The sequence below is a fragment of the Oryx dammah genome, unplaced genomic scaffold (genome assembly GCF_014754425.2).
Source record: "Oryx dammah isolate SB20612 unplaced genomic scaffold, SCBI_Odam_1.1 HiC_scaffold_2, whole genome shotgun sequence".
Classification (NCBI taxonomy): Eukaryota; Metazoa; Chordata; class Mammalia; order Artiodactyla; family Bovidae; genus Oryx; species Oryx dammah.
Genome location: NW_024070186.1, coordinates 18733482 through 18759373, shown reverse-complemented (window position 1 = coordinate 18759373; position 25892 = coordinate 18733482). Strand labels below are relative to the sequence as shown.

The following is a 25892-nucleotide window of genomic DNA, read 5'->3' as shown; positions in this document are numbered from 1 at the left end:
AAATATTTATGAATGATAAAAAAAATTAGCCAGTGAGGGAGTAATGGTGAGACTATAAATAAAATCAAGATTGGCCACAAATTGATCATTTCTGAAGCTAAGGGATAGTTCCCTAACAAAGGCATACTATATTATTCTCTTTATATATAGTTTGATGTTTTTCATAGTAAAAAGTTAAAGAGCTCTTTGACTTCTCCTGAAGTTAAAGGTAAAGGTTATAATTTACATTTGAATAAAGCTTTGCATTTCACAAAACCCTTTCACAGAGAGGATCTCTTTTGGTCCAGGAGAGGGGGGGACAGGTGAGAGTTTGGTTTTACTTTTTAGGCAAAAGAAGACTGCAAGCATCCCCCATTTGTCAGAAAATTTTACACCATCCCATTTAATCCTCATAAAAGTTGCCAGGTGTTTCAAATGCAGAACCAAGATTAAGAACTGCTGATTTTGAAGACTATAGGATGGGAAGAGGAGGGAGGGAAAGGAGGTGCCCCCTGCAGAGAGCTGCCAGCAGGAGCCCATTGAGGTTTATCCATCAGTACTTACTGAAAGGGCTAGGTGCTGCTGCTGTTGTTATTAATTTTTAGGCATTCACATACCTGCAGTTACATCCAGCAGCCTTCAAGGAGGTGGCATTCTACAGAAGCCAGCTGTCTTCTTGATTATTTGCAGGCACAGCATCAATAATATCCACAGCTGTGTTGTCTGGAGCTCATCAGGTGGGTCCATTTCAGTTAGAGGACAGAATTTTTCAGATGCTTCCAGCTTCATACCTGGACCCCTCCCCGCTGAATACCCTACAAATGCCTCAAATCCAGCATACCCAGGAATGAGCTACTTCTCCCCCACCTGCGTCTCTTATACCCCTACCTCTGTGAATGCCTGTCCAGCCCGCCTTCTGGAAACCTAGGAGCCTCCCCCCGACACCCTGCTCCTTTGCCCACCCCAGGCAGCCCGCACTCCTCATCGCCTTCTCCTGGTCTCCACCCTCGATGCCCAGACTCATCACATGATGATCAGGCTTCATCTTTGCACCTGGATCAGCCTAATATTGCTTTATCTCAGACATTTTGCAAACCTGCCCTCCACACAGTCTCAAGTTACAGCTCAAAGCCATGTCTTCCTCAGGGGCTGCGCACTTCTAGGGATTCAGCAAAGTAAACTCAGCAGCTCACGTGTGTAGTTCTGTGGTGCCTAGTGGTTAGGGTTCTGGCCGTTCACTACCTTGGCCAGGGTTCAGTCCCTGCTTGGAGAGTTGAGATCCCGCAAGCTGTGTGACATGGCCAAAAAACAGAGTAGTGTTTAGGAACCTACTTCCCTGGTGGAGCAGAGCTTAAGATTCTGTGCTTCCAATGAAAGGGGCATGGGTTTGATCCGGTCAGGGAACTAAGATGCCACATGCCATGCTGTATGGTCAAAAATATAAATAAAAATAAATGAACTAAAAAAAAAGAAAACCAGCTCACATGTGAACTTTGCCTTCTGTATTAGTGATCTGTTGCTGAAATTTATTGTAAAAGGTAGAGGCTTAACAATAAACACATCTCACAGTGGCTGATGCTCAGGAATTACAGAATGGCTCACTAGATGGTTCTGGCTCAGAGTTTCTCATGCTGTTTTCATCCAGCAATCAGCATGGGCTGCATCAGATGAAGGCTTGACTAGGGCAGAAGAATTTGCTTCCCAGGTGGCTCACTGTATGACTGGAAGTTAGAACTGGTGGCAGAAGCCTCAGTTTCATGCCACACAGATCTTGCCATGGGGTTGATCGAGTGCCCTCATGACACAGTGGCCAGCTTCTTTCAGAGTGAGGCACCCAAGGGAAAGCAACCTGGGATCCATATCTTTTATGACTAGTGTCAGAATCGTACATGACTTCTACAGGATCCTCCTGACCACAAGGCCATCCCTGATGCCACATGATAGGGAGCTGCACAGACAGAGCAGGATACCTACCAGAGGTGAGGGATCACTGGGGTTGTCTTGGAGACCAGCCACACACCTTCCACTCAAACCTGCCATGGCCACCCTCACACTCGATGAACTAGTAGCATGAAAAGACGGCATATTCTTTGTGCCTGTAAGATCTTTGTCTCCTTCTTGCCTGAATTTTCCCCCAGCTTTCAGTTCAATTCAGTCACTCAGTCATGTCCTCAGCTTTACTGAGGTATAATTGACCAAGAAAAATTGTATATACTTGAGGGGTGCAACATGATGATTTGATATATTTGCTAGACATATACATTGTGAAATTACCACGATCAGGCTAATTAATGTATCTTATCACCTCCCATAGTTACTATTTTATGCGTGTGTGTGGTGAGAACACTTAAGATTTATTTCTTGGCAAATTGTAAGTCTACAGTAATACAGTATTATTAACTACAGTCCTTATGTACATAAAATCTCTAGAACTTATTCACTGCATATAACTGAAACATCGTGCCCTTTAACCAACTATCCCTGTTAAGTTTCCTGCTCCTGAGTGATAATACAACCGGAACAGTTCCGTGGCCAAACTCAAAGTCTGGGGGTAGGAAAATACCCACCTCCTATGACAGGAGGAAGAACTAAGAAGTTAAAGAGCAGTCAAGGGTCCAGGGAGGGGTGAACTGGAGCCAAAAATTCAATCTTTAAGAGCAGGAAAAAGCGTAATATTTTGGGAAGAAAAAACTCTAGTTGCTGAATGATTGTCTCCCAACTAAACTTACAACTCTGCTTTGCAAATACTCTATTAGCATTAAGATTTATTTTCCGTGTAAATCTTAATGGCTCCAGGAGAATCCCCGTGGACAGAGGAGCTTGATGGGCTGCAGTCCATGGAATCACAAAGAGTTGGACACCACTGAGCAACTGAGCACAGCACAGCACTCCTAATGAGTATTTACAGATATATTATTTCATAAGATATATTTGTTGGACTAAATTTCTGAATTTCCTTCTGAAGTTGGGGGAAAGCTGAGTATACTGAGGGCACTGGAGATGCAGCTTATGTTGTGGGTTCCTGCATGTGAAGTGTGTTGAGGCCTGGGCAGGACGTGGAGCTGGTCCTTGGCATCACTCAAGGGCCTTCCCAGAGCTGCTTTCTTCACAGCCTCTCAGCTCTCAACTGACTGTAGGCAAATTCCTAGTCAAAGAACTGGCTGAAAATGGCTTAAAGTGTTGACTTTTGGGGTGTGTTTGGATGTCAGTACTAGAATCTTAACTACCTAAGGAGGCCTTCAGGGATGAATCTCTAATGATGGGAGATCAGGCAGCCTGATAATAAAATTAATAATTCCTCCTCCAAAGTTGAGAGCATCTTAACAGCACTTAAAGCATGTGCACATGAGCCGCATGAGCAATTCCCCATGATTCAACATGCGACATTATCTTGCTTATTTTTTATGGCAATCTTCAGGCAAAGGCAGGAAACTGAGCTTCCAAGGAAATGACTTGTGCTTGATCTCACAGTACATGGTGAGAGTGGGTCCAGAGTCCTAGTCATCTGCGAGGTGGTTGGTGGTTTAGTTGCTAAGTCATGTCTGACTCTTTGCGACCCCATGGGCTGTAGCCTGCCAGGCTCCTCTGCCCTTGGGATTCTTCAGCCAAGAATACTGGAGTGGGTTGCTATTTCCTTCTCCAGGGGATCTTTCCAACCCATGAATTGAACCCAGGTCTTCTGCATTGTAGGCAGATCCTTTACCAACTGAACTATGAGGGAAATCATCTGGGAGCAAGTTCAATTGTTTTCCTTATGCAAACACAGATCACTATTTTTTTATGTGGACCATTTTTAAAGTCTATTGAATTTGTTGCAGTACTGTTTCTGTCTCATATTTTAGTTTTTGGATTTTTTTTTTTTTTGCCACAAGGCACGTGAGATCTTAACTCCCCAACCAAGGATTGAACTTGCACCCCTTGTATTGGAAGGCAGATTCTTAACCACTAGACTGCCAGGGAAGTCCCAGGAAGATCATTTTAAAATGATCTTTGCTGTGTGGTCACTCCTGTCCCTTTCCCCTCCCCCTCTCTGTCTCTGCCTCTCTTTCACCCCTTTCTTCTTCTCTTCCATTTTTCATTTTTCCTCCTTTATCCTGTTGGTGGCCTGGCCCCCTTCCCTTCTGACACAGTAGTTAAGGCACATGAATTGCCCCACCATCCTGAAAGAGGAGTGGAGTATCTTCCCGTCTTGAGCTGCTGTCTAATTTGCCTGCCTCCTTTATCCTGAGCCCATATAATGGACTGAGAGCTTTCACTTTGGCCCCAGCCCCAAATACATTAAATAATTAATTCCCATCACTCTCCTTTGTGCGCCTTATTTCTACATCACCCAGAATAGCTGGTGGCATTTCCCCTGCATAAAAAGAAAGCAGAGAGGTCAGTTGGCATTTCTGAAATATATATGTATTTACAAAGCCATGCACTAGCAGAGCTTCTTTATTCCTTCACTCCTGTGACTGATTCATAACAAGCAGTTTCCTAGCTCTCCAATTGCTCAGCCAATTTCCACTTACCATCTTGCAATCTGGTCAGTGATTGATGCCCACACTGAGTATGGCTGAGGGACAAAGCATTTTCCCAATGGTAAAATCCAAAAGGAATTTTCTAGTCATTTTAAGTCTGTGCTGCTGCTCCCAGTAAACCTGCTGGAAAGTAAACAAAGTGAGCTTCTTTTATAAGACATGGAGCTCTGATCCAAGATGGTATTTCTTCCTAGCTTTCCTTTCTGTGATGGCTGATACAGTGCACAGCATAAATCCTGGGGGATAACATGTTTTCCTTCTGCACCTGTCTTCCTAGACATTGTAGGGGACAAGAATAGGCCACTTCCAAATATGCCACTTTGGCATAAGGATTATTTTGAGCTGAAAGTAATTAAGAAACAGCAGATGCAGGAAGAGCTCTGTTAAAAGCATCATTTCCCATGAGAAAAGCACCCTCCCTGGACTGGAGAAAGGATAACATTTTTATCACTGGAGATGGGGCACCGATGCCGAGACATATCTGTGCAGACTCCTAACTCACCCCTTATCTGCCATCAGTTCCATGTGTCTCCTTGTCACAGCCCCACAGTTCATCCCCTTGGAGCTCAAATCTCTTTTCCCTCTATTTGTCACATCTCCACATATTGATCCCTGCTCTTTTGTCAAAATAGTGTTTAAGTTGTCAGGCCTGTTTCTTTGACAGCTTCACTTCTTTCTAAAAAGCACCCCTCCACACACACACATATGTCATGTAAAAACATTAAATAAAATATGTATCCTTTTTCTTCTGCTGTCTGTGGTCACTTTACTTTGAAGACTCCAGCTACAGAACCTAAGAGGGTAAGTTCAGTTCAGTCGCTCAGTCGTGTCCAACTCTTTATGACCCCATGGACCACAGCATGCCAGGCCTCCGTCCATCAGCAACTCCCAGAGTTTACCCAAACTCATGTCCATTGAGTCCGTGATGCCATCCAGCCATCTCATCCTCTGTCATCCCCTTCTCCCCCCGCCCTCTATCTTTCCCAGCATCAGGGTCTTTTCAAATGAGTCAGCTCTTCGCATCAGGTGGCCAAAGTATTGGAGTTTCAGTTTCAACATCAGTCCTTCCAATGAACACTCAGGGCTGATCTCCCTTAGGATGGACTGGCTGGATCTCCTTGCAGTCCAAGGGACTCTCAAGAGTCTTCTCCAACACCACAGTTCAAAAGCATCAGTTCTTATATCTACCTAAAGAAACTAAAGACCTATATATAGAAAACTATAAAACACTGATGAAAGAAATCAAAGAGGACACTAATAGATGGAGAAATATACCATGTTCATGGATCGGAAGATTCAATATAGTGAAAATGAGTATACTACCTAAAGCAATCTACAGATTCAATGCAATCCCTATCAAGCCACCAGCGGTATTTTTCACAGAACTAGAACAAATAATTTCAAGATTTGTATGGAAATACAAGAAACCTCGAATAGCCAAAGCAATCTTAAGAACGAAGAATGGAACTGGAGGAATCAACCTGCCTGACTTCAGGCTCTACTACAAAGCTACAGTCATCAAGACAGTATGGTTCTGGCACAAAGACAGAAATACAGATCAATGGAACAAAATAGAAAGCCCAGAGATAAATCCACACACCTATGGACACCTTATCTTTGACAAAGGAGGCAAGAATATACAATGGAGTAAAGACAATCTCTTTAACAAGTGGTGCTGGGAAAACTGGTCAACCACTTGTAAAAGAATGAAACTAGATCACTTTCTAACACCACACACAAAAATAAACTCAAAATGGATTAAAGATCTAAATGTAAGACCAGAAACTATAAAACTCCTAGAGGAGAACATAGGCAAAACACTCTCCGACATAAATCACAGCAGGACCCTCTATGATCCACCTCCCAGAATACTGGAAATAAAATCAAAGATAAACAAATGGGATCTAATTAAAATTAAAAGCTTCTGCACAACAAAGGAAAATATAAGCAAGGTGAAAAGACAGCGTTCCGAATGGGAGAAAATAATAGCAAATGAAGTAACTGACAAACAACTAATCTCAAAAATATACAAGCAACTTATGCAGCTCAATTCCAGAAAAATGAACGACCCAATCAAAAAATGGGCCAAAGAACTAAATAGACATTTCTCCAAAGAAGACATACAGATGGCTAACAAACACATGAAAAGATGCTCAACTTCACTCATTATTAGAGAAATGCAAATCAAGACCACAATGAGGTACCACTTCACACCAGTCAGAATGGCTGTGATCTGAAAGTCTGCAAGCAATAAATGCTGGAGAGGGTGTGGAGAAAAGGCAACCCTCTTACACTGTTGGTGGGAATGCAAACTAGTACAGCCACTATGGAGAACAGTGTGGAGATTCCTTAAAAAATTGCAAATAGAACTGCGTTATGACCCAGCAATCCCACTGCTGGGCATACACACCGAGGAAACCAGAATAGAAAGAGACACATGTACCCCAATGTTCATTGCAGCACTGTTTATAATAGCCAGGACATGGAAACAACCTAGATGTCCATCAGCAGATGAATGGATAAGAAAGCAGTGGTACATATACACAATGGAGTATTACTCAGCCATTAAAAAGAATACATTTGAATCAGTTCTAATGAGATGGATGAAACTCGAGCCGATTATACAGAGTGAAGTAAGCCAGAAAGAAAAATACCAATACAGTATACTAACACATATACATGGAATTTAGAAGGATGGTAATGATGACCCTGTGTGTGAGACAGCAGAAGAGACACAGATGTGTAGAACGGACTTTTGGACTCTGAGGGAGAGGGAAAGGGTGGGATGATTTGGGAGAATGGCATTGAAACATGTATACTATCATGTAAGAAACGAATCTCCAGTCTATGTTCGATACAGAATGCAGGATGCTTGGGGCTGGTGCACAGGGATGATCTGGAGAGATGATGTGGGGTGGGAGGTGGGAGGGGGGTTCATGTTTGGGAGCTCATGTACACCCGTGGTGGATTCATGTCAATGTATGCCAAAACCAATACAGTATTGTAAAGTAAAATAAAGTAAAAATAAAAATTTTTAAAAAAAAAGCACCAGTTCTTCAGTGCTCAGCTTTCTTTGTGGTCCTACTCTCACATCCATACATGACTACTGGAAAAACCATAGCCTTAACTAGACAGACCTTTGTTGGCAAAGTAATGTCTCTGCTTTTTAATATGCTGTCTAGGTTGGTCATAACTTTCCTTCCAAGGAGTAAGTGTCTTTTAATTTCATGGCTACAGTCACCATCTGCAGTGATTTTAGAGCCCCCCAAAATAAAGTCAGCCACTGTTTCCCCATCATACTGTTCATGGGGTTCTCAGGCAAGAATACTGAAGTGGTTTGCCATTCACTTCTCCAGTGGACCACATTTTGTCAGAAGTCTCCACCATGACCCATCTGTCTTGGGTGGCTCTACACAGCATGGCTTAGTTTCATTGAGTTAGACAAGGCTGTGGTCCATGTGATCAGATGGGCTAGTTTCCTGTGATTGTGGTTTCAGTCTGTCTGCCCTCTGATGCCCTCTCTCAGCACCTAGTGTCTTACTGGGGTTTCTCTTCCCTTGGACGTGGGGTATGTCTTCACGGCTGCTCCAGGAAAGTGCAGCCATTGCTCCTGACCTTGGATGTGGGGTATCTCCTGTCAGCCACTCCAGCTGGTAAAAGGGTAAAGGCAGTCTTTTCCCCCCTCCAGTATGCTCTTAAATGCAGGTTGATATTCCCTGGACATGTTTTACTTGTGAAATAGTTGAAAATCTACCTATTTCCTCTTCTGACCCAAAAACTCATCCAAGTGTCAGGGAGGAGGAAATTTCCCCTTTGCCCCTCTTGAGTTCTTGTGACTGGACTAAAAATGAAATTGACACCAGACAGAGTAACAGGGACTTGAACCTGGCCAAAATCCAGTTTAGGACTCCAACCCACGTGACCAGGACTCTCTCACTCTCTCTCTCTCTCTGGTGAAAAGATTTGATGAAGTAAGATTCTTATAGTAATGAGCACAGCACTGGACAATAATAGGCAACAAGCAAAGTCTTAGCTCCTCTAAGTAGTAATTATCCTTAGATGGATGTGCTACGTTCAACAAGATACTTCTGATAAGACAAGAGAAAAATAGGTGATTTATTTTATAGCCACGAATAAAAGTCTTTAATACTCCTTGGATGAGTTTGGGGAATACATCACAGAAAGGATTCGCTCTATCCTTACACATATGCACTTCTTGCTTGTTAGGCATTCAAGGGTAAAGTGGGCCAAAAGCAGGTAACCTGAGACATCTGGTCCCTGAGAAGCAGCTCAGCATGTCAGAGGCTGGGGACCAACCCCCCTCAGGAGCAGGCTGCCCACAGTCCCTGGAGACTCAGAGCAGTCGGCACTGAGTGGAAATGTGAAGAGCACGTGCCTTCTCCCAGGCCAAGGCCAGGGTGAGCCAACCCTGCTGGAGACCCAAAGGCACTAGAGCAGGACTGCTCTTCAGAAGACAAGCTGATCCATGTGCCTGTCTCCCAGTATAGACCTGGCAACACTAAGGCCCAAGTGTACTACTCTCTGAAGGAGACTGACAAGGGACTGAAGGTCGAGACCGCTGCTCTGTACCCATGTCCCAGAACAGAGGGCACCGACAGTGCTGATGGATTTTCACAGGCGCCTTGTCCACTGGGACCCGCTTGCTTCTGACAGTTGCTTCATGATGGTTCTGGGGAGGACCAACCCCTTCTGCCCTGGTGGTCAGCAACTGCTCCTCAAAGTAGAGTAGTTGGTCAACCTCAAAACAGTCGCTGGCTCGAGGCACCACTGTGTCCAGAGCCGCCCAGACCTCTGACTCGCTGGCTCCCCGCTGCCTTGCTCTCTTGAGGTAACTGTAGACCTCCTCAAACACCTCCGCTCCCAGCTTCTGCACAGCGGATCTGCCAGGCAAGTCAGGAAAGAGCAAGAAAAATTACACACTGAGAAACCGTACAGTCAGCCCTGTGTGTCTACAGGTGGTTGAAGGTAGGGGTGTGGAACCTGTGGATACCAAGGGTGACTGCACTGCCATTTTATACAAGGGACTTGAGCACCCATGGATTTTGGTATTTGCAGAGGGCAGGCACATTTTTGGAACCAATCCTCCGTGGATACCATGTTTGTGTTTTTTTGGATATCATGCTTTTTAAAATCATTAATTAGTGACTTTCCTGGTGGTCCTGGTGGCTGAGAGTCCGTGCTCACAAGGCAGGGGACCCAGGTTTGATCCCTCCACAGGGAACTAGATCCCACACACTATGCTCTCAGTGAAGGAGGACTGGTTGATCCAGGGTGAGACAACTAGATCCCGCATGATGCAACTAAGACCTGGAGCAGCCAAATAAATAAATAAGTATAAAAAAATTTTTTAATGAAAAGTGTTGTGTGATGAATTAGGTTGATGATTATACAGTCGTCCCTTTGGCAGGGCATTCGTTCAGGAGCCCTTGCAAATACCAAAACCACGGATGCTCAAGTCCCTTTTATAAAATGGCATCGTATTTGCATATAACCTATGTACATATCATGGAGAAGGCAATGGCACCCCACTCCAGTACTCTTGCCTGGACAATCTCATGGGCAGAGGAGCCTGGTAGGCTGCAGTCCATGGGGTTGGGAAGAGTCGGACACGACTGAGTGACTTCACTTTCATTTTTCAGTTTCATGCGTTGGAGAAGGAAACGGCAACCTGCTCCAGTGTTCTTGCCTGGAGAATCCCAGGGACGGGGTAGCCCGGTGGGCTGTCGTCTATGGGGTCGCACAGAGTCGGACACGACTGAAGCGACTTAGCAGCAGCAGCAGCAGCATGCACATATCATCTCTAGATTACTTACAATACATAATACAATGTAAATGCTATGTAAATACTTGTAAATACAATGTAAATGATATGTAAATTGTTGCTGGCTTGCAGCAAATTCAAGTTATGCTTTTTGGAACTTTCTAGAATTTCTTTTTCAAATACTTTTGATCCCCAGTTGGTTGAAGACACAGATGCAGAGCCCAAGGATACTAAGGGGCAAGTATAAATATTTTTATAACTTTAAGTGTGAAGAAATGTTTCTTTACTCTTCATTTTAATGAATTTGGTGAAAAGAAAAATCAGTTCTTTTCCCCCAGAATCTTAAATGCATTGCTGCTAGACAATAATGATAGCAATACTAACAATAACTGAAGGCATTAATCACAAATGCTTTCATTTATTTTTTTAAGCTTTTATTGTACAGTATTGTACAACCTTGTAATCCCTAGAACACATAGAACTGGGTTAGGTATTATGACAGATAAAAAGAAGTAACTGATCCTGATCTAGTTTACGGGCTTGTAATTATAATGCAAGATATATGCACCTTAAATTTTAATTTACATTTTTATATTAAGTCAGAGCTTACAAAATGTTTTTACATTTATTCTCTCAAATGACCCTTGTAAACTAAGCAACACATTGAATGTTCATCTCCATTTTACAGATGACAATAAGTATGTTGGCTTTCACAAACTTACACAGCTAATGGTTGATGGCACTTGAACTCAAACACAGGTCTTAGAACTTCAAGTGCTGGAGAGAGTGGCAGCCCTAGGGCCCCACATCCTCTAGCTTGTGTAGGTTTCCCACCTTTGCTAAGAGATTATCAGGACTGAACCCAAGATACTTCACATCTGTAGTCACCTCAGCCACTCCCAGAAATTCATACTTTCCTTGCTGACATGTACCAAACCACAGTCAGATCCTATCACTTCACTGTCTCAGACTCCTATAACATTAGGGTCTGGCCCCTTCCCTACTCTCATTTATCAGGCTGTGCATAATCTGTCTCCTGCCTTCCTCCACCAACCTGCTCTGTCTTGTCCACAGTTTGCTTTAGCCATTAGGTTCCAGTCACACCTACCTCTCCTTTCTGTTCCTCAAAAACAACCCAAGCTTATTCCTACCTCTGGGTCTGTGCACAAGCTGTACCCTCTTCCCTAAAATGCTTCTCCCTTTGATCTTTACATCACTGCCTCCTTCTTGCCATTCACGTCTCAGCTTAAATATCACCTTCTTGGAGAAACCATCCTTCACCAACAAGTCTAAGAGATCCATCCAGTTGTTCTACAGGATCACACCACCTGAACTATTTGCACAGCACATATTGCTTTTGGGATTTTTCTTCCATCTTTTTACATGTATCTGTTTGCTGTTGGCCTCTCTACTTCCCTAATTAGCATACAAATTCCATAAAGGAGGGACTCAGCACCTAGAGCAGGACCAGGCATTCAGTAGGTGCTCAGGAAAGACTTGGGGAATGAAAGAATGACCTAGACGGCCACTAAGTGCCATCAAATAGTGTCTCATGAAAGTTCCTGGTGGGGAAAATCAGGGATACCTTGTGGAAGAGGCGGAGGCACCATCTCACTTGAGCTGTAACAGCTGGTGGACGTGTGTGGGAGCAGCGGGAGACCAGTGAGGTGCCTGGCAGGTGTTGAGGATGTGCAAAGAAGTGGGCGAGAGCCACACGAACACAACATTAAAGAAACCTTAGAATGCGATTATTAATATTAATAGCTGATGATAAAGAAGCCCCAAATGTCCCCTGAAACCATACTAACAGTTCTTGCACCTTCTCTGTGTGCCAGGCTCCATTCTGAGCATCATCTCAGATCATCCCTTTAAATCTTCATAACAGTATAGATAGACATTATTGTTATTCCCATTTTACAGATGAAGAAACTGAGATACTGAAAATATATATATATATATATATATATATATATATATATATATATATATATGGAGAGGGCATCATGTAACCTGCCCACCAGCACCTAACTTTTAAGTGGTGGAGTTGGAATGTGAGTCCCAGTAGTTTCACTCCAGTACTCATTCTTTTCATCACTAGGATACGGACTTCGGATTCAGAGAGATCAGAGTTGGATCCTGGCTCTCCCTTTCACAGGCTGCATGACCTTGTGCCAGTTCCTTAACCTCTCTGAGCCTTGGGCTTTTCATATTTAAGTGGTATTTACACACACACAGGTGGCACAGTGGTGAAGAATCTGCCTGCCAATTTAGGAAACAGGTGATGGCAGGTTTGATCCCTGGGTTGGGAAGGTCCCCTGGAGTAGGAAATGGCAACCCACTCCACTATTCTTGCCTGGAAAAATTCCATGGACAGAGGAGCCTGGCAGGCTACAGTCCATGGGGTCACAAAGAGTTGGACATGACTGAATGACTGAGCACACACACACACACACACACACACACATTTAAGCAGAGTAACTGTTGCCTACCAGGAACCTGATAACCATTGTTTTACTCTCATGTACATTATTGTTGCTTCCCCAGTGGTGAATTACACAGTAATCCCACTTCAGTTCAACTGGGAGCTTCAAGTAATTTTGTTGTTCTGCTGCCAGTTGAGACACTATTTTAAATACTTTTATCTTTTCTAGCTGAATTTGGAGGGGAAAATGACATAAAAATACTGGTGGCACAGTGGGATTTAAGAAAAAGTAATTTTGCAGAGAGAAAACTGAGTTTAACAGAAAGCATTAAGAAACACAGATTATTCTTTAGACACAGTTTAAGGAAACCTTGAAAAATGATTTTAAAGAACATAGGAAATTCCTGTACATTAAATATGTATGAGGCACCACAGGAATAGAAGAGGGCCATGAGCTCTCCCTTTAATGCCACTGACTTTGGTGCTAACAAGTACCAGGAACCTTAATGAAGGGTGGATTTTGTACCACTTCTCTCCATGTCTAGTATTTCCAATGTCCATCCTGAATCTGGTGGGCAGAGACAGATGGCCACTTTACATGCTTGGGCAACACGTGACACCCCTACATGGGATGTGTGACTTTCAGGCCCTTTCTGAAAATGGTGGTGCAATAGGTTCTTGTTGGGTACCCGGTTACAGCTAACCATTCCTGGAAGGGCTATTTTATTTGTGATCTAAACATCCTCCAGCAAATGTTGATGAATAAACTCACTGTCTAAAAAGGAAAATCCATCTAGTTATAATTTATGAAACACAGCTAAAATATAGGGCATTGAAAGGTTGAGAGTAAGCAAATCTAAAAATAAAAGATATGCCAGGCACATAAAAACCAGAAGAAATATGCGTTAGTATATATGTTTTATGAAACAAAATAGATTTTAAGGGGAAAAAAAAGCCTTAATAGAATAAAAAATGCCACTAGATAATGAAAACAGTTCAATACACCAGGAAGAAGTGAAAATTCTAAATCTGCATGCCTCTAATAAAGTAGAATAAAAACACATCAAGTGCAGGACTTCCCAGATGCTCCAGTGGTGAAGAATCTGCCTTACAAAGTAGGGGACTCAGTTTGATCCCTGGTTGAGGAATTAAGATCCCATGTGTCTAGAGAGTCTACTTGCTGCAAAACAAACCAAAGCCAAAAAAAGAAAAAAAAATTTCATCAAGCAGTACAGGGAGAAATTGTCAGATACATTCTCATAATGTAGGATTTCAGTTATTGATATAGGAAAGCATTGGAAAAAATTAGTAACAGAAAATCTGAATATACTTATTAAGCTAGATTTAATAGATATATATATAGGACCCTTTCCCATCTGATGATTATAGCACCCACACTCTCCCCAGACTCTCACGTAACATTTACAAAAAACTGACCATATACTAGACAACAATTCAAGTTACTACACTTTTTAAACACTGATTTTTATATGAGATCTTGTTATCTGACCACAGTACAATTGTTAGAAACTTGTAACAAAAATATGTGGTAAACATTTCTGTGTTTGCAAATTTATTTATTCCAAATAAATTGTGGGTCAATAACAAAATCAGGCATGCCATAAACAAATTCATTTTAAGCCAAAAGAAAAGTGACAGGTGCTTTAAGATTTAATGTTGTAAGATTGCAGCATAAATCTTCTCTGACACTCAGAAAACAGGCTGTAATATTCCTGCAATGATGTATTTTAGTATTTTAGGAATCACAAAACAGAAAATTCTATTTCAGGGGTCTTTCCTGCTGTTATCTAAGATTTGAAAAGGGAAGGGAGTGTTTCCTGTGTTGTTTAAGGGGGAAAAGGGGTTAGTTTTATCAAAGGGAGGAACTATCCCTTTAGTTAGGTGGATAACTCAAGTAAAATGAACTTACATTCTCAAATGAAAAAAAGTGTATTTTAATGCTTTTTCATCTATTTTGTCCCATGCTTCATATCCTTAATAAATTTTATCCTCTTATTCAAAGTATTTTAAGTGTTTAAGGGATCCTAAATATCATCTTAGTCCAGATGCTTCACTTGCAGGCGGGTGGTCTTTGGGTGGATCACCATCCTGCTGAGACAGTGGCAGACCTGGGGAGTTGAAGGAAGCCTCCCATGGTTCTAAAGAAGCTGCTGCATGGAGAACCCCCCCCCCCCCAGTATGTATTTGGCTGATTTTCCAGCCTAAAGAGTGTCTTTCGGGGGAGCACTATGCTTACTCTCTCTCCTGTTTCCCCCAAGTCCTGTTTCTCATCATCCAAACTTCTTCACTAGCCTCTTCTCATGTTTAATTGTTATTTGTAAACAATATATTTATCACATCTATTTACCTTCCCATCAACTAGTGATTGCTCTGTAGTGCCCTCGCTTTCTCCCAGGGCTGTAAAGAAGAGGGCTATGTCAATGTAGTTCTTTAGTGTTAGTCCCTCAGTCATGCCTGACTCTTTGCAACCCCATGGACTGTGTAGCCTGCCAGGCTCCACTGTCTATGGGATTCTCCAGGCAAGAATACTAGAGTGGGTTGCCATTCCTTCTCCAAGGGAATCTTCCCATTGCAGGGATCGAACCCTGGTCTCCAGCACTGAAGGCAGATTCTTTATCAACCACCTGAGCCATCAGAAAATCAGTTCAAGGATGGCACACAAAAATGTGCTCACATTCTAAATATTATTTTAGTTGGAAGCAATCCCAAACTTACAGAAGAGTTACAAGTATAGTTCAAAGAACCCTTTTTTGGACTCTAGCCTTTGCTGACCTGATGTTTCTTTCTCCTGTATTTTGTGTGTATTCTTTACAAATAAAGACTGTGTGTGTGTTCCTTACAAATAAAGACACTCTCTTACATAACCACAGACCAACCATAAAAATCACAAAACTACCACTGATACATTACTGTCACCTAATTCTCCAGTCCATTTAAGCTTCCCCAGTTGTCCAAATTCACTTCATTTAGTTGCTCAGTTGTGTCTGACTCTTTGCGACCCCAGGGACTGTAGCACGCCAGGCTTCCCTGTCCATCACCAACTCCCAGAGCTTGCTCAAACTCATGTCCATCAAGTTGGTGATGCCTCATCCTCTGTGGTCCACTTTTCCTCCTGCCTTCAATCTTTCCCAGCAACAGGATCTTTTCCAATGAGTCAGTTCTTCACATCAGGTGGCCAAAGTACTGAAGTTTCAGCTTCAGCATCAGTCCTTCCAATGAATATTCAGGACTTATTCCTTTAGGGTGGACTAGTTGGATCTCCTTGCAGTCCAAGGGACACTCAACAGTCTTCTCCAACACCACAGTTCAAAAGCATCAATTCTTCAGCACTCAGCTTTCTTTATGATCCAACTCTCACATCCATACAGAAAAACCATAGCCTTGACTAGACGGACCTTTGTCGGCAAAGTAATGTCTCTGCTTTTTAATATGTTGTCTAGAAAAGCTGATCACAGCTTTTCTTCCAAGGAGTTAGTGTCTTTTAATTTCATGGCTGCAGTCACCATCTGCAGTGATTTTGGAGCCCCAGAAAATAAAGTCTCTCACTGTTTCCATTTTTCCCCATCTATTTGCCATGAAGTGATGGGACCAGATGCCATGATCTTCGCTTTCTGAATGTTGAGTTTTAAGGCAACTTTTTCACTCTTCTCTTTCACTTTCATCAAGAGGCTCTTCAGTTCCTCTTCACTTTCTGCCTTAAGGGTTCTGTCATCTGCATATCAGATTATTGATATTTCTCCCGGCAATTTTGATTCCAGCTTGTGCTTCATACAGCCTTGCATTTCACAAGATGTACTCTGCATATAAGTTAAATAAGCAAGGTGACAGTATATGACCTTGACGTACTCCCCAATTTGGAATTAGTCCATTGTTCCTTGTCCGGGACTAACTAGTGCCTCTTGACCTGCATATAGATTTCTCAGGAGGCAGGTAAGGGGGTCTGGTATTCCCATCTCTTTACGATTTTTCCAGTTTGTTGTCATCTACATAGTCAAAGGCTTTGGCATAGTCAATAAAGCAGAAATAGATGTTTTTCTGGAACTCTCTTGCTTTTTTTGATGATCCATTGGATGTTGGCAATTTGATTTCTGGTTCCTCTGCCTTTTCTAAACCCAACTTGCACATCTGGAAGTTCTCAGTTCACGTACTATTGAAACCTGACTTGGAGAATTTTGAGCATTACTTTGCTAACGTATGAGATGAGTGCAATTGTGTGGTAGTTTGAACATCCTTGGCATTGCCTTTTTTGGGGATTGGAATGAAAACTGAACTTTTCCAGTCGTGTGGCCACTGCTAAGTTTTCCAAATTTGCTGGCATATTGAGTGCAACACTTTCACAGCATCATCTTTTAGGATTTGAAATAGCTCCGCTGGAATTCCATTACCTCCACTAACTTTGTTTGGAGTAATGCTTCCTAAGGTCCACTTGACTTTGCATTCCAAGATGTCTGGCTCTAGGTGAGTGATTACACCATTGTGGTTATCTGGGTCATGAATATCTTTTTTGTACAGTTTTGGGTGTTCTTGCCACCTCTTCTTAATATCTTCTGCTTCTGTTAGGTCCATACCGTTTCTGTCATTTATTGTGCCCATCTTTGCATGAAATGTTCCCTTGGTATCTCTAATTTTCTTAAGGATATCTCCAGTCTTTCCCATTCTATTGTTTTCCTCTATTTCTTTGCATTGATCTCTGAGGAAGGCTTTCTAATCTCTCCTTGCTATTCTTTGGAACTCTGCATTTAGTTGGGCATATCTTTCCTTTTCTCCTTAGCCTTTAGCTTCTCTTCTTTTCTCAGCTATTTGTAAGGGCTCCTCAGACAACCATTTTGCATTTTGCATTTCTTTTTCTTGGGGATAGTCTTGATCACTACCTCCTGTACAATCATGAACCTCTGTCCATAGTTCTTCAAGCACTCTGTCTATCAGATATTAACCCTTGAATGTGTTTGTCACTTCTACTGTATAATCATAAGGGATTTTATATCGGTCATACCTGAATGGCCTAGTGGTTTTCCCTACTTTCTTCAATTTAAGTCTGAATTTGGCATAAAGAGTAGTTTTGAGTATTTCCTATTTTATTTTCATCCCTATTTCAAGTGGATTTGCTTTATCATCTTTGGATAAAAACGACCTCATATTTCTTTGAGTGAAAAGGAAGGAACCTTGTTCTTTAAAAAAGACTTCTATGTGTTAGTGCTGTGTCTGTTTCATACATTCATACTGGGGCATCTTGAGAGTGCTGAGAGCCAGCCTGCTCCACCAGGAGGCCTTGGTGAAGGATGGAGGGAGTGAGCAGCAGAGGCTGCTCTGCAGCTGTCACTCTCTGCCATGAGAGTGAAATAAGGCAGAGAGCAGCATCCAGGGGATTTTTGCCTCTGTTCTGAACAGTATTTTTAGCTTAACAGCAGAAAATATTTGACACCATCCCCTGCCTAGAAAGACCACAGGCAATTTCTCTTCAGGGAGAAGGAATGAGTTTCCACCGGTTCTGCTGTATCATCACGTTTCCAAACTCCCTTAGCCCTGTCCTGTCTCTCAGGTCTAACAAGAAAGTCTCCCTCTTGCCTAGCACTGATTTGGTTCGCAAACTATTTCTCTCCCAGTAGAAATCCCCCAATAATGGCTACATTCACATTTCCTGTTGCCAGATTAATTAGCCTCTTAAGGAATGTGAAACTGAAAGCAAAGGACTTTTGTCTCTTTTCTGGTCTACTCCCTTACCTGGCTTGGGGCCCGCTAAGGGCCTTTCTTAGTCATCTTTGTATCCAGCATTTTCCAGCCACAAAACTGCCCCAGTGTTACTCATTCAGCACATTTTTAATAAGAACCTAGTGCTTGCCAAGTTCTAAGATGCAGCCATAAGCCTGTGATCTCACAGAACTCATACTTAAGTGGGAAAATGACAAATCTAAAACAAAGAAATAAGGTAATTTCAGATTTTTGCCTTTTGCTGCAAATGAAATAAACAGGGAAACAGAAGAGTGAGATCACGGCTGCCTAGAAGAGGGCTTGAATCCCCCAGCAAGGAGGAGGCAGAAAAGGTGCTTCTAGGGGGCCTGTGGCCACCGGGCCTTGTGGGTTGAACCAGCTCCCACATCTTCCTGACAGACCTTCAGGTAGAGGAAGCAAGGCCCACCTCTAACATTTGTGGAGATGTAGCAAGAAGACCAATGGAGGCCCACGTGTGTCAAAATATTTATAAGTTGTGAACCAAGCTCATGAAGTGTTAAATAAAATATGACCTACCTTCTTACCCTGACAAATTAAATTCATAGAGACCTAGAAGGCCAGCTTCAGTATTCTCAGACTTCTGAGGTCTGCACTGGAACACGGCAGAGCTGGGTGAGCCAACCCCAACCCTCATCCCTAGATGCACACCCTGCCCCTGCCCCCCCTCCCTCCCCAGCCTGGCTCCAGCTCCTATTGTGAGGGGTCTCTGCACTCATGTCTGACACCTCAGCCCCTATGTCCAAGAGCCACTGATGCCTTCTGCAGATGGCCAGCCACCCTGTGGCCACTTGAGACTTAGGGCAGTGTGACCTGGTAGCACAGACCACCCATGGGAGGAGGGCCTAAGGCAGAGGCCCACAGATTCTAGAAATGAACTTAGGTCATTTGGGCAGAGAATTGCAGGGACCCAGGTGACCAGGGCACAGTCTAGAAGAGGAGACCCAGGCTCTGAGGACGCCAGTCCCCTTGGCCCAATGGGCTACTGGGAGGATGACCAGAGGGGCACCCTCAACAGGCAGGCCCAGTGCTGGCCTTTTTGCCTGAGGCCTAGGGATGAGACTAAGAGGGAGGCTGCCTTTGTCAATGTGATTAAGGAAAGCCTCTCTGGGGGGCAGTGGTAGGAATGGCATTTGAATGGAGACTTGGATGGCCAGGTTCACTGGGGAGCAGGGCATTCCCAGATGAGGGAAGAGGTGGCCAGGCAGGTTAAGCTCTGCGTGGAAGGAAAGAAGACGGGAGTGATGGAGGCCTGACTCAGAGCAGCAGAATGACAGGCAGTGAGGGTAGACGCTCAGGCAGGACAGAGAGCTTGGAGGATGAGGAAGGGGTCCTGCCTTGACCTGTATGCAGTGGGGCCTTTGAAGGGCCAACAGGATCTGAGCCTTGTTATAACCAGATCACTCTGGTCCTGTGTGAAGTGAGTGAATCACAAGGAGCCACTGTCAAGGGCAAATCAAGAGATTTGAGCACCATGCAAAAGGCTTCAGTGCCCTTGATGTAAAGATCCTTGTGACTAGTTCTTCCCCAAATTTTAGTACCAAGAAAACTCTCCTACTAAGCTGGTTCTTGTTGACTCAGAGGATTTCTCTTCTTGTTCAGGCCACCTGGAAGCTCAGAGCTGAGCTGATGCTTACTTGCAGGGTAAACTGTTCAATTTACCATCTGGCATCCAATCTCTCTCTCTCTCTCTCTCTCTCTTTTTTTTTTTTTTTTTTTACCATTCCATGCCTCGTACAGAACTTCCCTGCCCAGCTGGGGATGGAACCCATGACCCCTGGATTGGAAGCATGGAGTCTTAACCACTGTACCACCAGGAAAGTCCTCTAATCTCAATTTTGTACATCACTTCTGATATATGTTTTTACAAACTTTTCTCAAAACACCAAAAATTATATGTAAACAGCAAAACTAGTTAGAAATGTAAGAAGTTGGGATGCAAGACACTGGTACCTGACTAGTAGTTCCTTTGGCAACAGGTACACCAGAAGTTGTTTGTGTGTTTTGTTTTTGATTGCTTGGTATATTGTAATTGAGGGGCAGGTAGTAAGGAGCTTTTAAATCCCTGTTAACCTTTGATACTAAAAAATTGTAGCAACTTGTTGACATTCAGTTTCTAATCTTTACAAACAAATGAATGCCATGGCTTTTTACGACTCTCCGAACATTATTACAAGGATGTCATAAAACATTTTATGATATACAAAAAAGTGTAAAATATAATACAGTGAACAAGCATATCCAACTCCCAGTTTATGGAGTCAAGCATTAGCAAATGAAGCTGAAGCTCTGAATTCTCTCGCTAATTATAATCCCTTCCCAATCCTCAGAGGTAACCACTATTCTGAATCTGGTATTTTATCATAAACAAGCATTTAAGATATACTTTTATTACATATGTAAGTATGTATCCCTCAAAAATAAGTAGGGCTGTTTTGTGTGTTTTTACACTTCCAGTAAGTGGTATCATACTTGGGTTTTTTCTTGCCTTTTTTTGCTAAAATTGTCGATATTTGCCCCCTGCGCTGCCAGAGCGTGCTGATTTTCTGTTTGTGCCAGCCCATGACTATTCTGAATTTGTTATCCTGATGAAGTACATTTCAGGTTGTTTCTACTACCCCCACCCCATCACTACCACTTTCACTAACAAAGCTGCTGGGAACATTTGTGAAAACCCTTTTTGGATTGTTTTTACTTCAAACTACAATATATATGTATATGTGTGTGTGTGTATGTGTGTGTGCAAAACCAAGCCTTTCAGAGACAGTTCCTACATAATGTAATTATTTTCAGAATGACTTACCATCATTCATATCCTATCTTTTAGAATGAATCCAAGATGGATATTTTATAAGAAAATACAATCTAGAGAGGGATAGAATTACAGAACTTTTAAAAAGTCCTGCAAAGTAACAAGGAGTCATCTAATCAAATGCCTTCATTTTATAGGTGAGGAAAGTGACTCCAGGATGGGGGAGGGGCCTCCCCAGTGGTGAGCACTGAGCTTCAAGAATGGACTCTATACTGGCCTCTGTGAAGATGGACATACATGGGAGATAAACATAAAAAAACAAATCTCCAGTAGACAAGGCACCATGAGACGTGGACCACTTGGTGAAGTCCTTCCTGGCTGAATTATGACTGTGCTTCTCTTGGTCAATTCAAACCACTTTCTTAACTTTTCAAAAGTCAGTTTCATCCTAGCTTTGCTGGAGTCAAAGCAAACAGCAGGAGATTAAACAGATTTTCTAATCAAACACAAGAATAATTGGATTTGCAAAGGAAAATGAAAATAAATCACAAAGGAAAAGAAATTAGAACATAAATATGTTTGGGAGAATTCCTCAGAACAAGAGTAAGTTGTTATAGTTGGGAAACTACAGGTTTCCTTGGAGAAGAATGAATTTTAAAAGCTGCCTTTCACTTGATTAGATTCTGTAAGAACTCTCTCCTTGACGAAACTTTAGTTAGCCTTCTCTGTGTCCATCTTCTGCTCAAGGAGGCCTCATCCTTGGCTGCAGCCTCTGTCCCGCTGGGCCCAGTTTAGCAAGGATTCCCACGCCCTTCATACCTAAGCGATTCCCCTTGGCAATCTTCTGTCCACTGACTTCCTTCCTGCTCACCGGCTACACATCCCCAGCCGTCCCTGTTGTACTCAAGCAGAGGTCAGTCTCTCTCCCTTATCGCAGTAGTCTTGAGTAAAGTCTTCCTCACCTGTTTGATTTCTGTCTGGTGCAATTTTTCTGAGACAGATTCACGTCTCAGTGCCAGAAAGTTATTGGGTCCAGGGCAGAAACTGCCCATAGTGAGAAGGGCTGTGTCTTGGTTAACCTGAGACGGTCTCAGTGCCTGCCTGACACAGAAGCAGTCACCAGTGGCGCCCGTTCCATTGTCAAAAGGGTCCTGGTTTGGATAATAAAGTATATGGTCGCCTACGTGTGACGTGAAATTTACTGGCTAAATTGTCATTGAGGACCTTAATGACAAGGGGACCTACTGGACTTCAAAATGGTGCTATAGCAACTACAAAGGACAAAAGAGAGCAGACTCTTTAGATGAGAACATCTCCTTTTAGTCCTGACTCCCCCTCCACTCCTCCCCCACTCCAAGACATACATAGTTACATTTGATTTGCATCATTTTATGTCCCCAATTAAAATGGTTCTCCATGAATAAAACATGATTTTCACCACTTTGTAGCTCAACATGTTCACTCGTCACCTTTATTGTACCTCTCCCTTGATGACTACAGATTGGTTTATCACAGTATATTTACCATCAACGAGACATGCATTCCAGAGAGGAAAGGAGGGAGGAGATGAGCCCAGGAATGCCAATGTGCCACAGGCCCGAGGAAAAACAGCTGAGATCCGGGAATCACACCTCATTCTCTGCTGAGAACCAGTAAAGGACTGAAATGAATTTGCAAAACAATAACTGAAGCTGACACCTGCTCTTGACAGGTGGGGGCAGACCAATTTTGCCCTGTGCTTTCACCTGCTGTGGATGCTTTCACCTGCTGTGGAAAGGGACAGGTGGGAGGGATTCCCCTATAGCCTCCTGCCAGGAAACACTGGGTTTCTTGTCTTCTGCCCTAACCCCAAAGGAGGAGAGCCTTCATTAAGGTGAGGTTTGTGAGTAATTTTGAGCAATGGCTTTTATAGTTACTTTCACTTATTTGAAACTATCTGCAAGAGGCCCTTATCTTGCAGAGTGCTCCCAGGTCCGATGGGATGGCTGTAAACTCTGTCAGCAAGATCTCAGGCTCTGGCTTTAAGATTCAGATGGGCCGGGGGGCGGAGGGAAAGGATTGAATTAGGACCATCTCCAAATTTCCTCCTACTGGGAAAGTCAAAGATTTTATCCTCAGCTAGGTTTGATAGCCCCTGTTTTAATAGGCAGGAAGATTTGAAAGAAGAGAGAGCAAGGCCACTGAGGGAGACCGGCCTCTACTTCAGCACTCCATGTGTGACCCGCAGGAGGAGATGGTCAATTTAGAAAGAGGAACCAAGGCTGTCAGAAGGGTACTTTACCCTGGAAGCAGGATCCCGCCTGCAGCATCGCCCCTCAGTGGAGCTGGTTGGAAATGCAGACTTTCAGGACCCACCCAGACCTACCGGATCAGATTTTTCTTTTCAGAAGACTCCAAGTGATTCACGTGTGCTTTAGAGTCTGAGAACATGGGCTGGAGCTGTGGATGACATTTTGAATAGGAGGACTCCATAAAGCATTTCAAACTATGATGAAGTTTTGAAGAAAATTCTGATGTTTTTATGGGATCAGGCCAGCTTTCCAAGCTCTGAGGCATCATTTCCCATACCACACCCTCTACAGAATTACTGAACTTAAATTTCTTACAGTATGAGTTTAAATCTGATAAGAGTAATGCTTCCATTGATGGGAGTCTTCATCAATTTCAGGATGACTCTCTTTCTCATCTCTTCTCTCTCTCCTTCTCCCTAAATCTCGGATGTGCAGCTTTACATTAGTAATAATCTTGGATTCATAACACACTCTCAGCATCGTGTTTGTCTTAAAAGGAGGACACCAGCCTTGTCTGGGTTAGAGACTAGAAACTATAGTCTGTTTGGCAGTTTGCTGGGTTTGCTTGCCCATGTTTGCCTGACTCCTAATTCTGCATTGGCTAGAAGCCTCTCTGCTTAAATAAGCAAGAAACCTCTCTCCCTTCAATTTGGGAAATATTCTATTTCAGTTTTATCTTACTGATGATCTAAGAAGTAACAAGCAAGCAAAAACCTATGTTAATAGTTTTCCCACCTTTTCTTTGTATCTGGGACAGATATAGCAGAAATTATTTGGTGTGAAATGAAGTTTTGATTAGTTCGAAAATATATTAGACGTGTATAATCAGTAGTCTTGGGAGGAAACAGAAAGAATTAAATTGAACTATGTGGTTTTAGTTGAACTATGTGAAACTGCCAGTTTTACAGGTTAAAAAAGTCAAATATTGGCAATTTCATTTAGTCAAACTAGTTAGGATGTTTCAATTAAGATTTTCTTGACATAAGAAATATTCAGAGGTTTGACAGTGCTATTTGTGGAGGCTGAGTTGTCTCTTAAAAACAATTTTTTTTAATTAATTAATTTATTTTTGTCTGTGCTGGGTTTCTTTGCTGCTTGGGTTTTTCTCTAGTTGCAGCAAGTGGGTCCTCCTCTCTAGTTGCAATGCTTGGGCTTCTCACTGTGGTGGCTTCTCTTGTTGCAGAGCATGGGTTCTAGAGTGAGTGGACTCAGTAGTTGCAGTTCCTGGGCTCTAGAGCACAGACTCAATTGTTGTGGCACATGGGTTTAGTTGCTCTGAGGCATGGAGGATCTTCTTGGATCAGGGATTGAACTCATGTCTCCTGCTTTGGCTCATGGATTCTTTACCACTGAGCCACCACAGAAGCCCTGAGTTGTTTCTTTTATTTGGGGATATTTTTTGGAAGTTGGGGCAAATGCTTTGAAGACTAGACCACTATCTTTCTATTCTAAGCAGGCAGGGGAACATGGGCTGTGGGAAGGTGAAGTTTGGTTACAGATTTAGGATGAATGTATGTGTCCTTGAGGGAGGCTTATAACCTCTGAATCTGTGAAATATATAAATGGTGACACAGAAATATAGATAGTTGACACACAAACTGGAGTGAGTTTCTTTTCTACTTTCTTTCTACAGTCAGGTATAGTTAATACTTGAACTCTGATAGGAGTAAGAAAAGAAAACATTCCCCCTTCCCTACGTCAGCATCACTCTTTAGTTAGAATGAAAGGAGAGGAGTGAAGTCAAAGTGAAGGGTAAGAATCTCTTCCCTTTCTTGGTTAATTGTCACAGTCACACCTTCAGTTCAGTTCAGTCGCTCAGTCGTGTCCGAGTCTTTGCGACCTCATGGATCACAGCACGCCAGGCCTCCCTGTCCATCACCAACTCCCGGAGTTCACTCAGACTCATGTCCATCAAGTTGGTGATGCCATCCAGCCATCTCTTCCTTTTTCCTCCTGCCCACAACCCCTCCCAACATCACAGTCTTTTCCAATGAGTCAACTCTTTGCATGAGGTGGCCAAAGTACTGGAGTTTCAGTTTAGCATCATTCCTTCCAAAGAAATCCCAGAGCTGATCTCCTTTAGAGTGGACTGGTTGGATCTCCTTGCAGTCCAAGGGACTCTCAAGAGTCTTCTCCAGCACCGCAGTTCAAAAGCATCAATTCTTTGGTGCCTGCTGTATTCCATGGCATGGTGGGCATAATTCTATGATAGGCCAAACTGCATCATGTTCTAATTATGTATTCAAGTGTGCTGGTCCAAGGGTCACACTTTGACTTGAAGGTAAGGAGTGCATGCTAAGTTGCTTCAACTGTGTGACTCTTTGTGACCCTATGGACCATACCTGTCAGGCTCCTCTGTCTCTAGGCAAAACTGGAGTGGGGTGCCATTTTCTTC

The 25892-nt window shown here is 42.9% G+C and overlaps 1 protein-coding gene across 10 annotated transcripts in view; it reads right to left on the bottom strand.

The window, feature by feature from the left end:
- Positions 1-8594: 8594 nt before the first annotated feature.
- LOC120856970 (serine/threonine-protein kinase Nek11-like) overlaps positions 8595-25892 on the bottom strand; it is a 277040-nt gene continuing 259742 nt past the window's right edge. For 8 of the 10 annotated variants that reach the window (XM_040232502.1, XM_040232492.1, XM_040232541.1 and 5 more), the window contains one exon: positions 8595-9403. In XM_040232502.1, the coding sequence (XP_040088436.1) occupies positions 9022-9403 (382 nt within the window). In that variant the 3' untranslated portion in view covers positions 8595-9021. The remainder of the gene's footprint in view (positions 9404-25892) is intronic. The other 2 variants (XM_040232561.1, XM_040232576.1) reach the window with 2 other exon arrangements.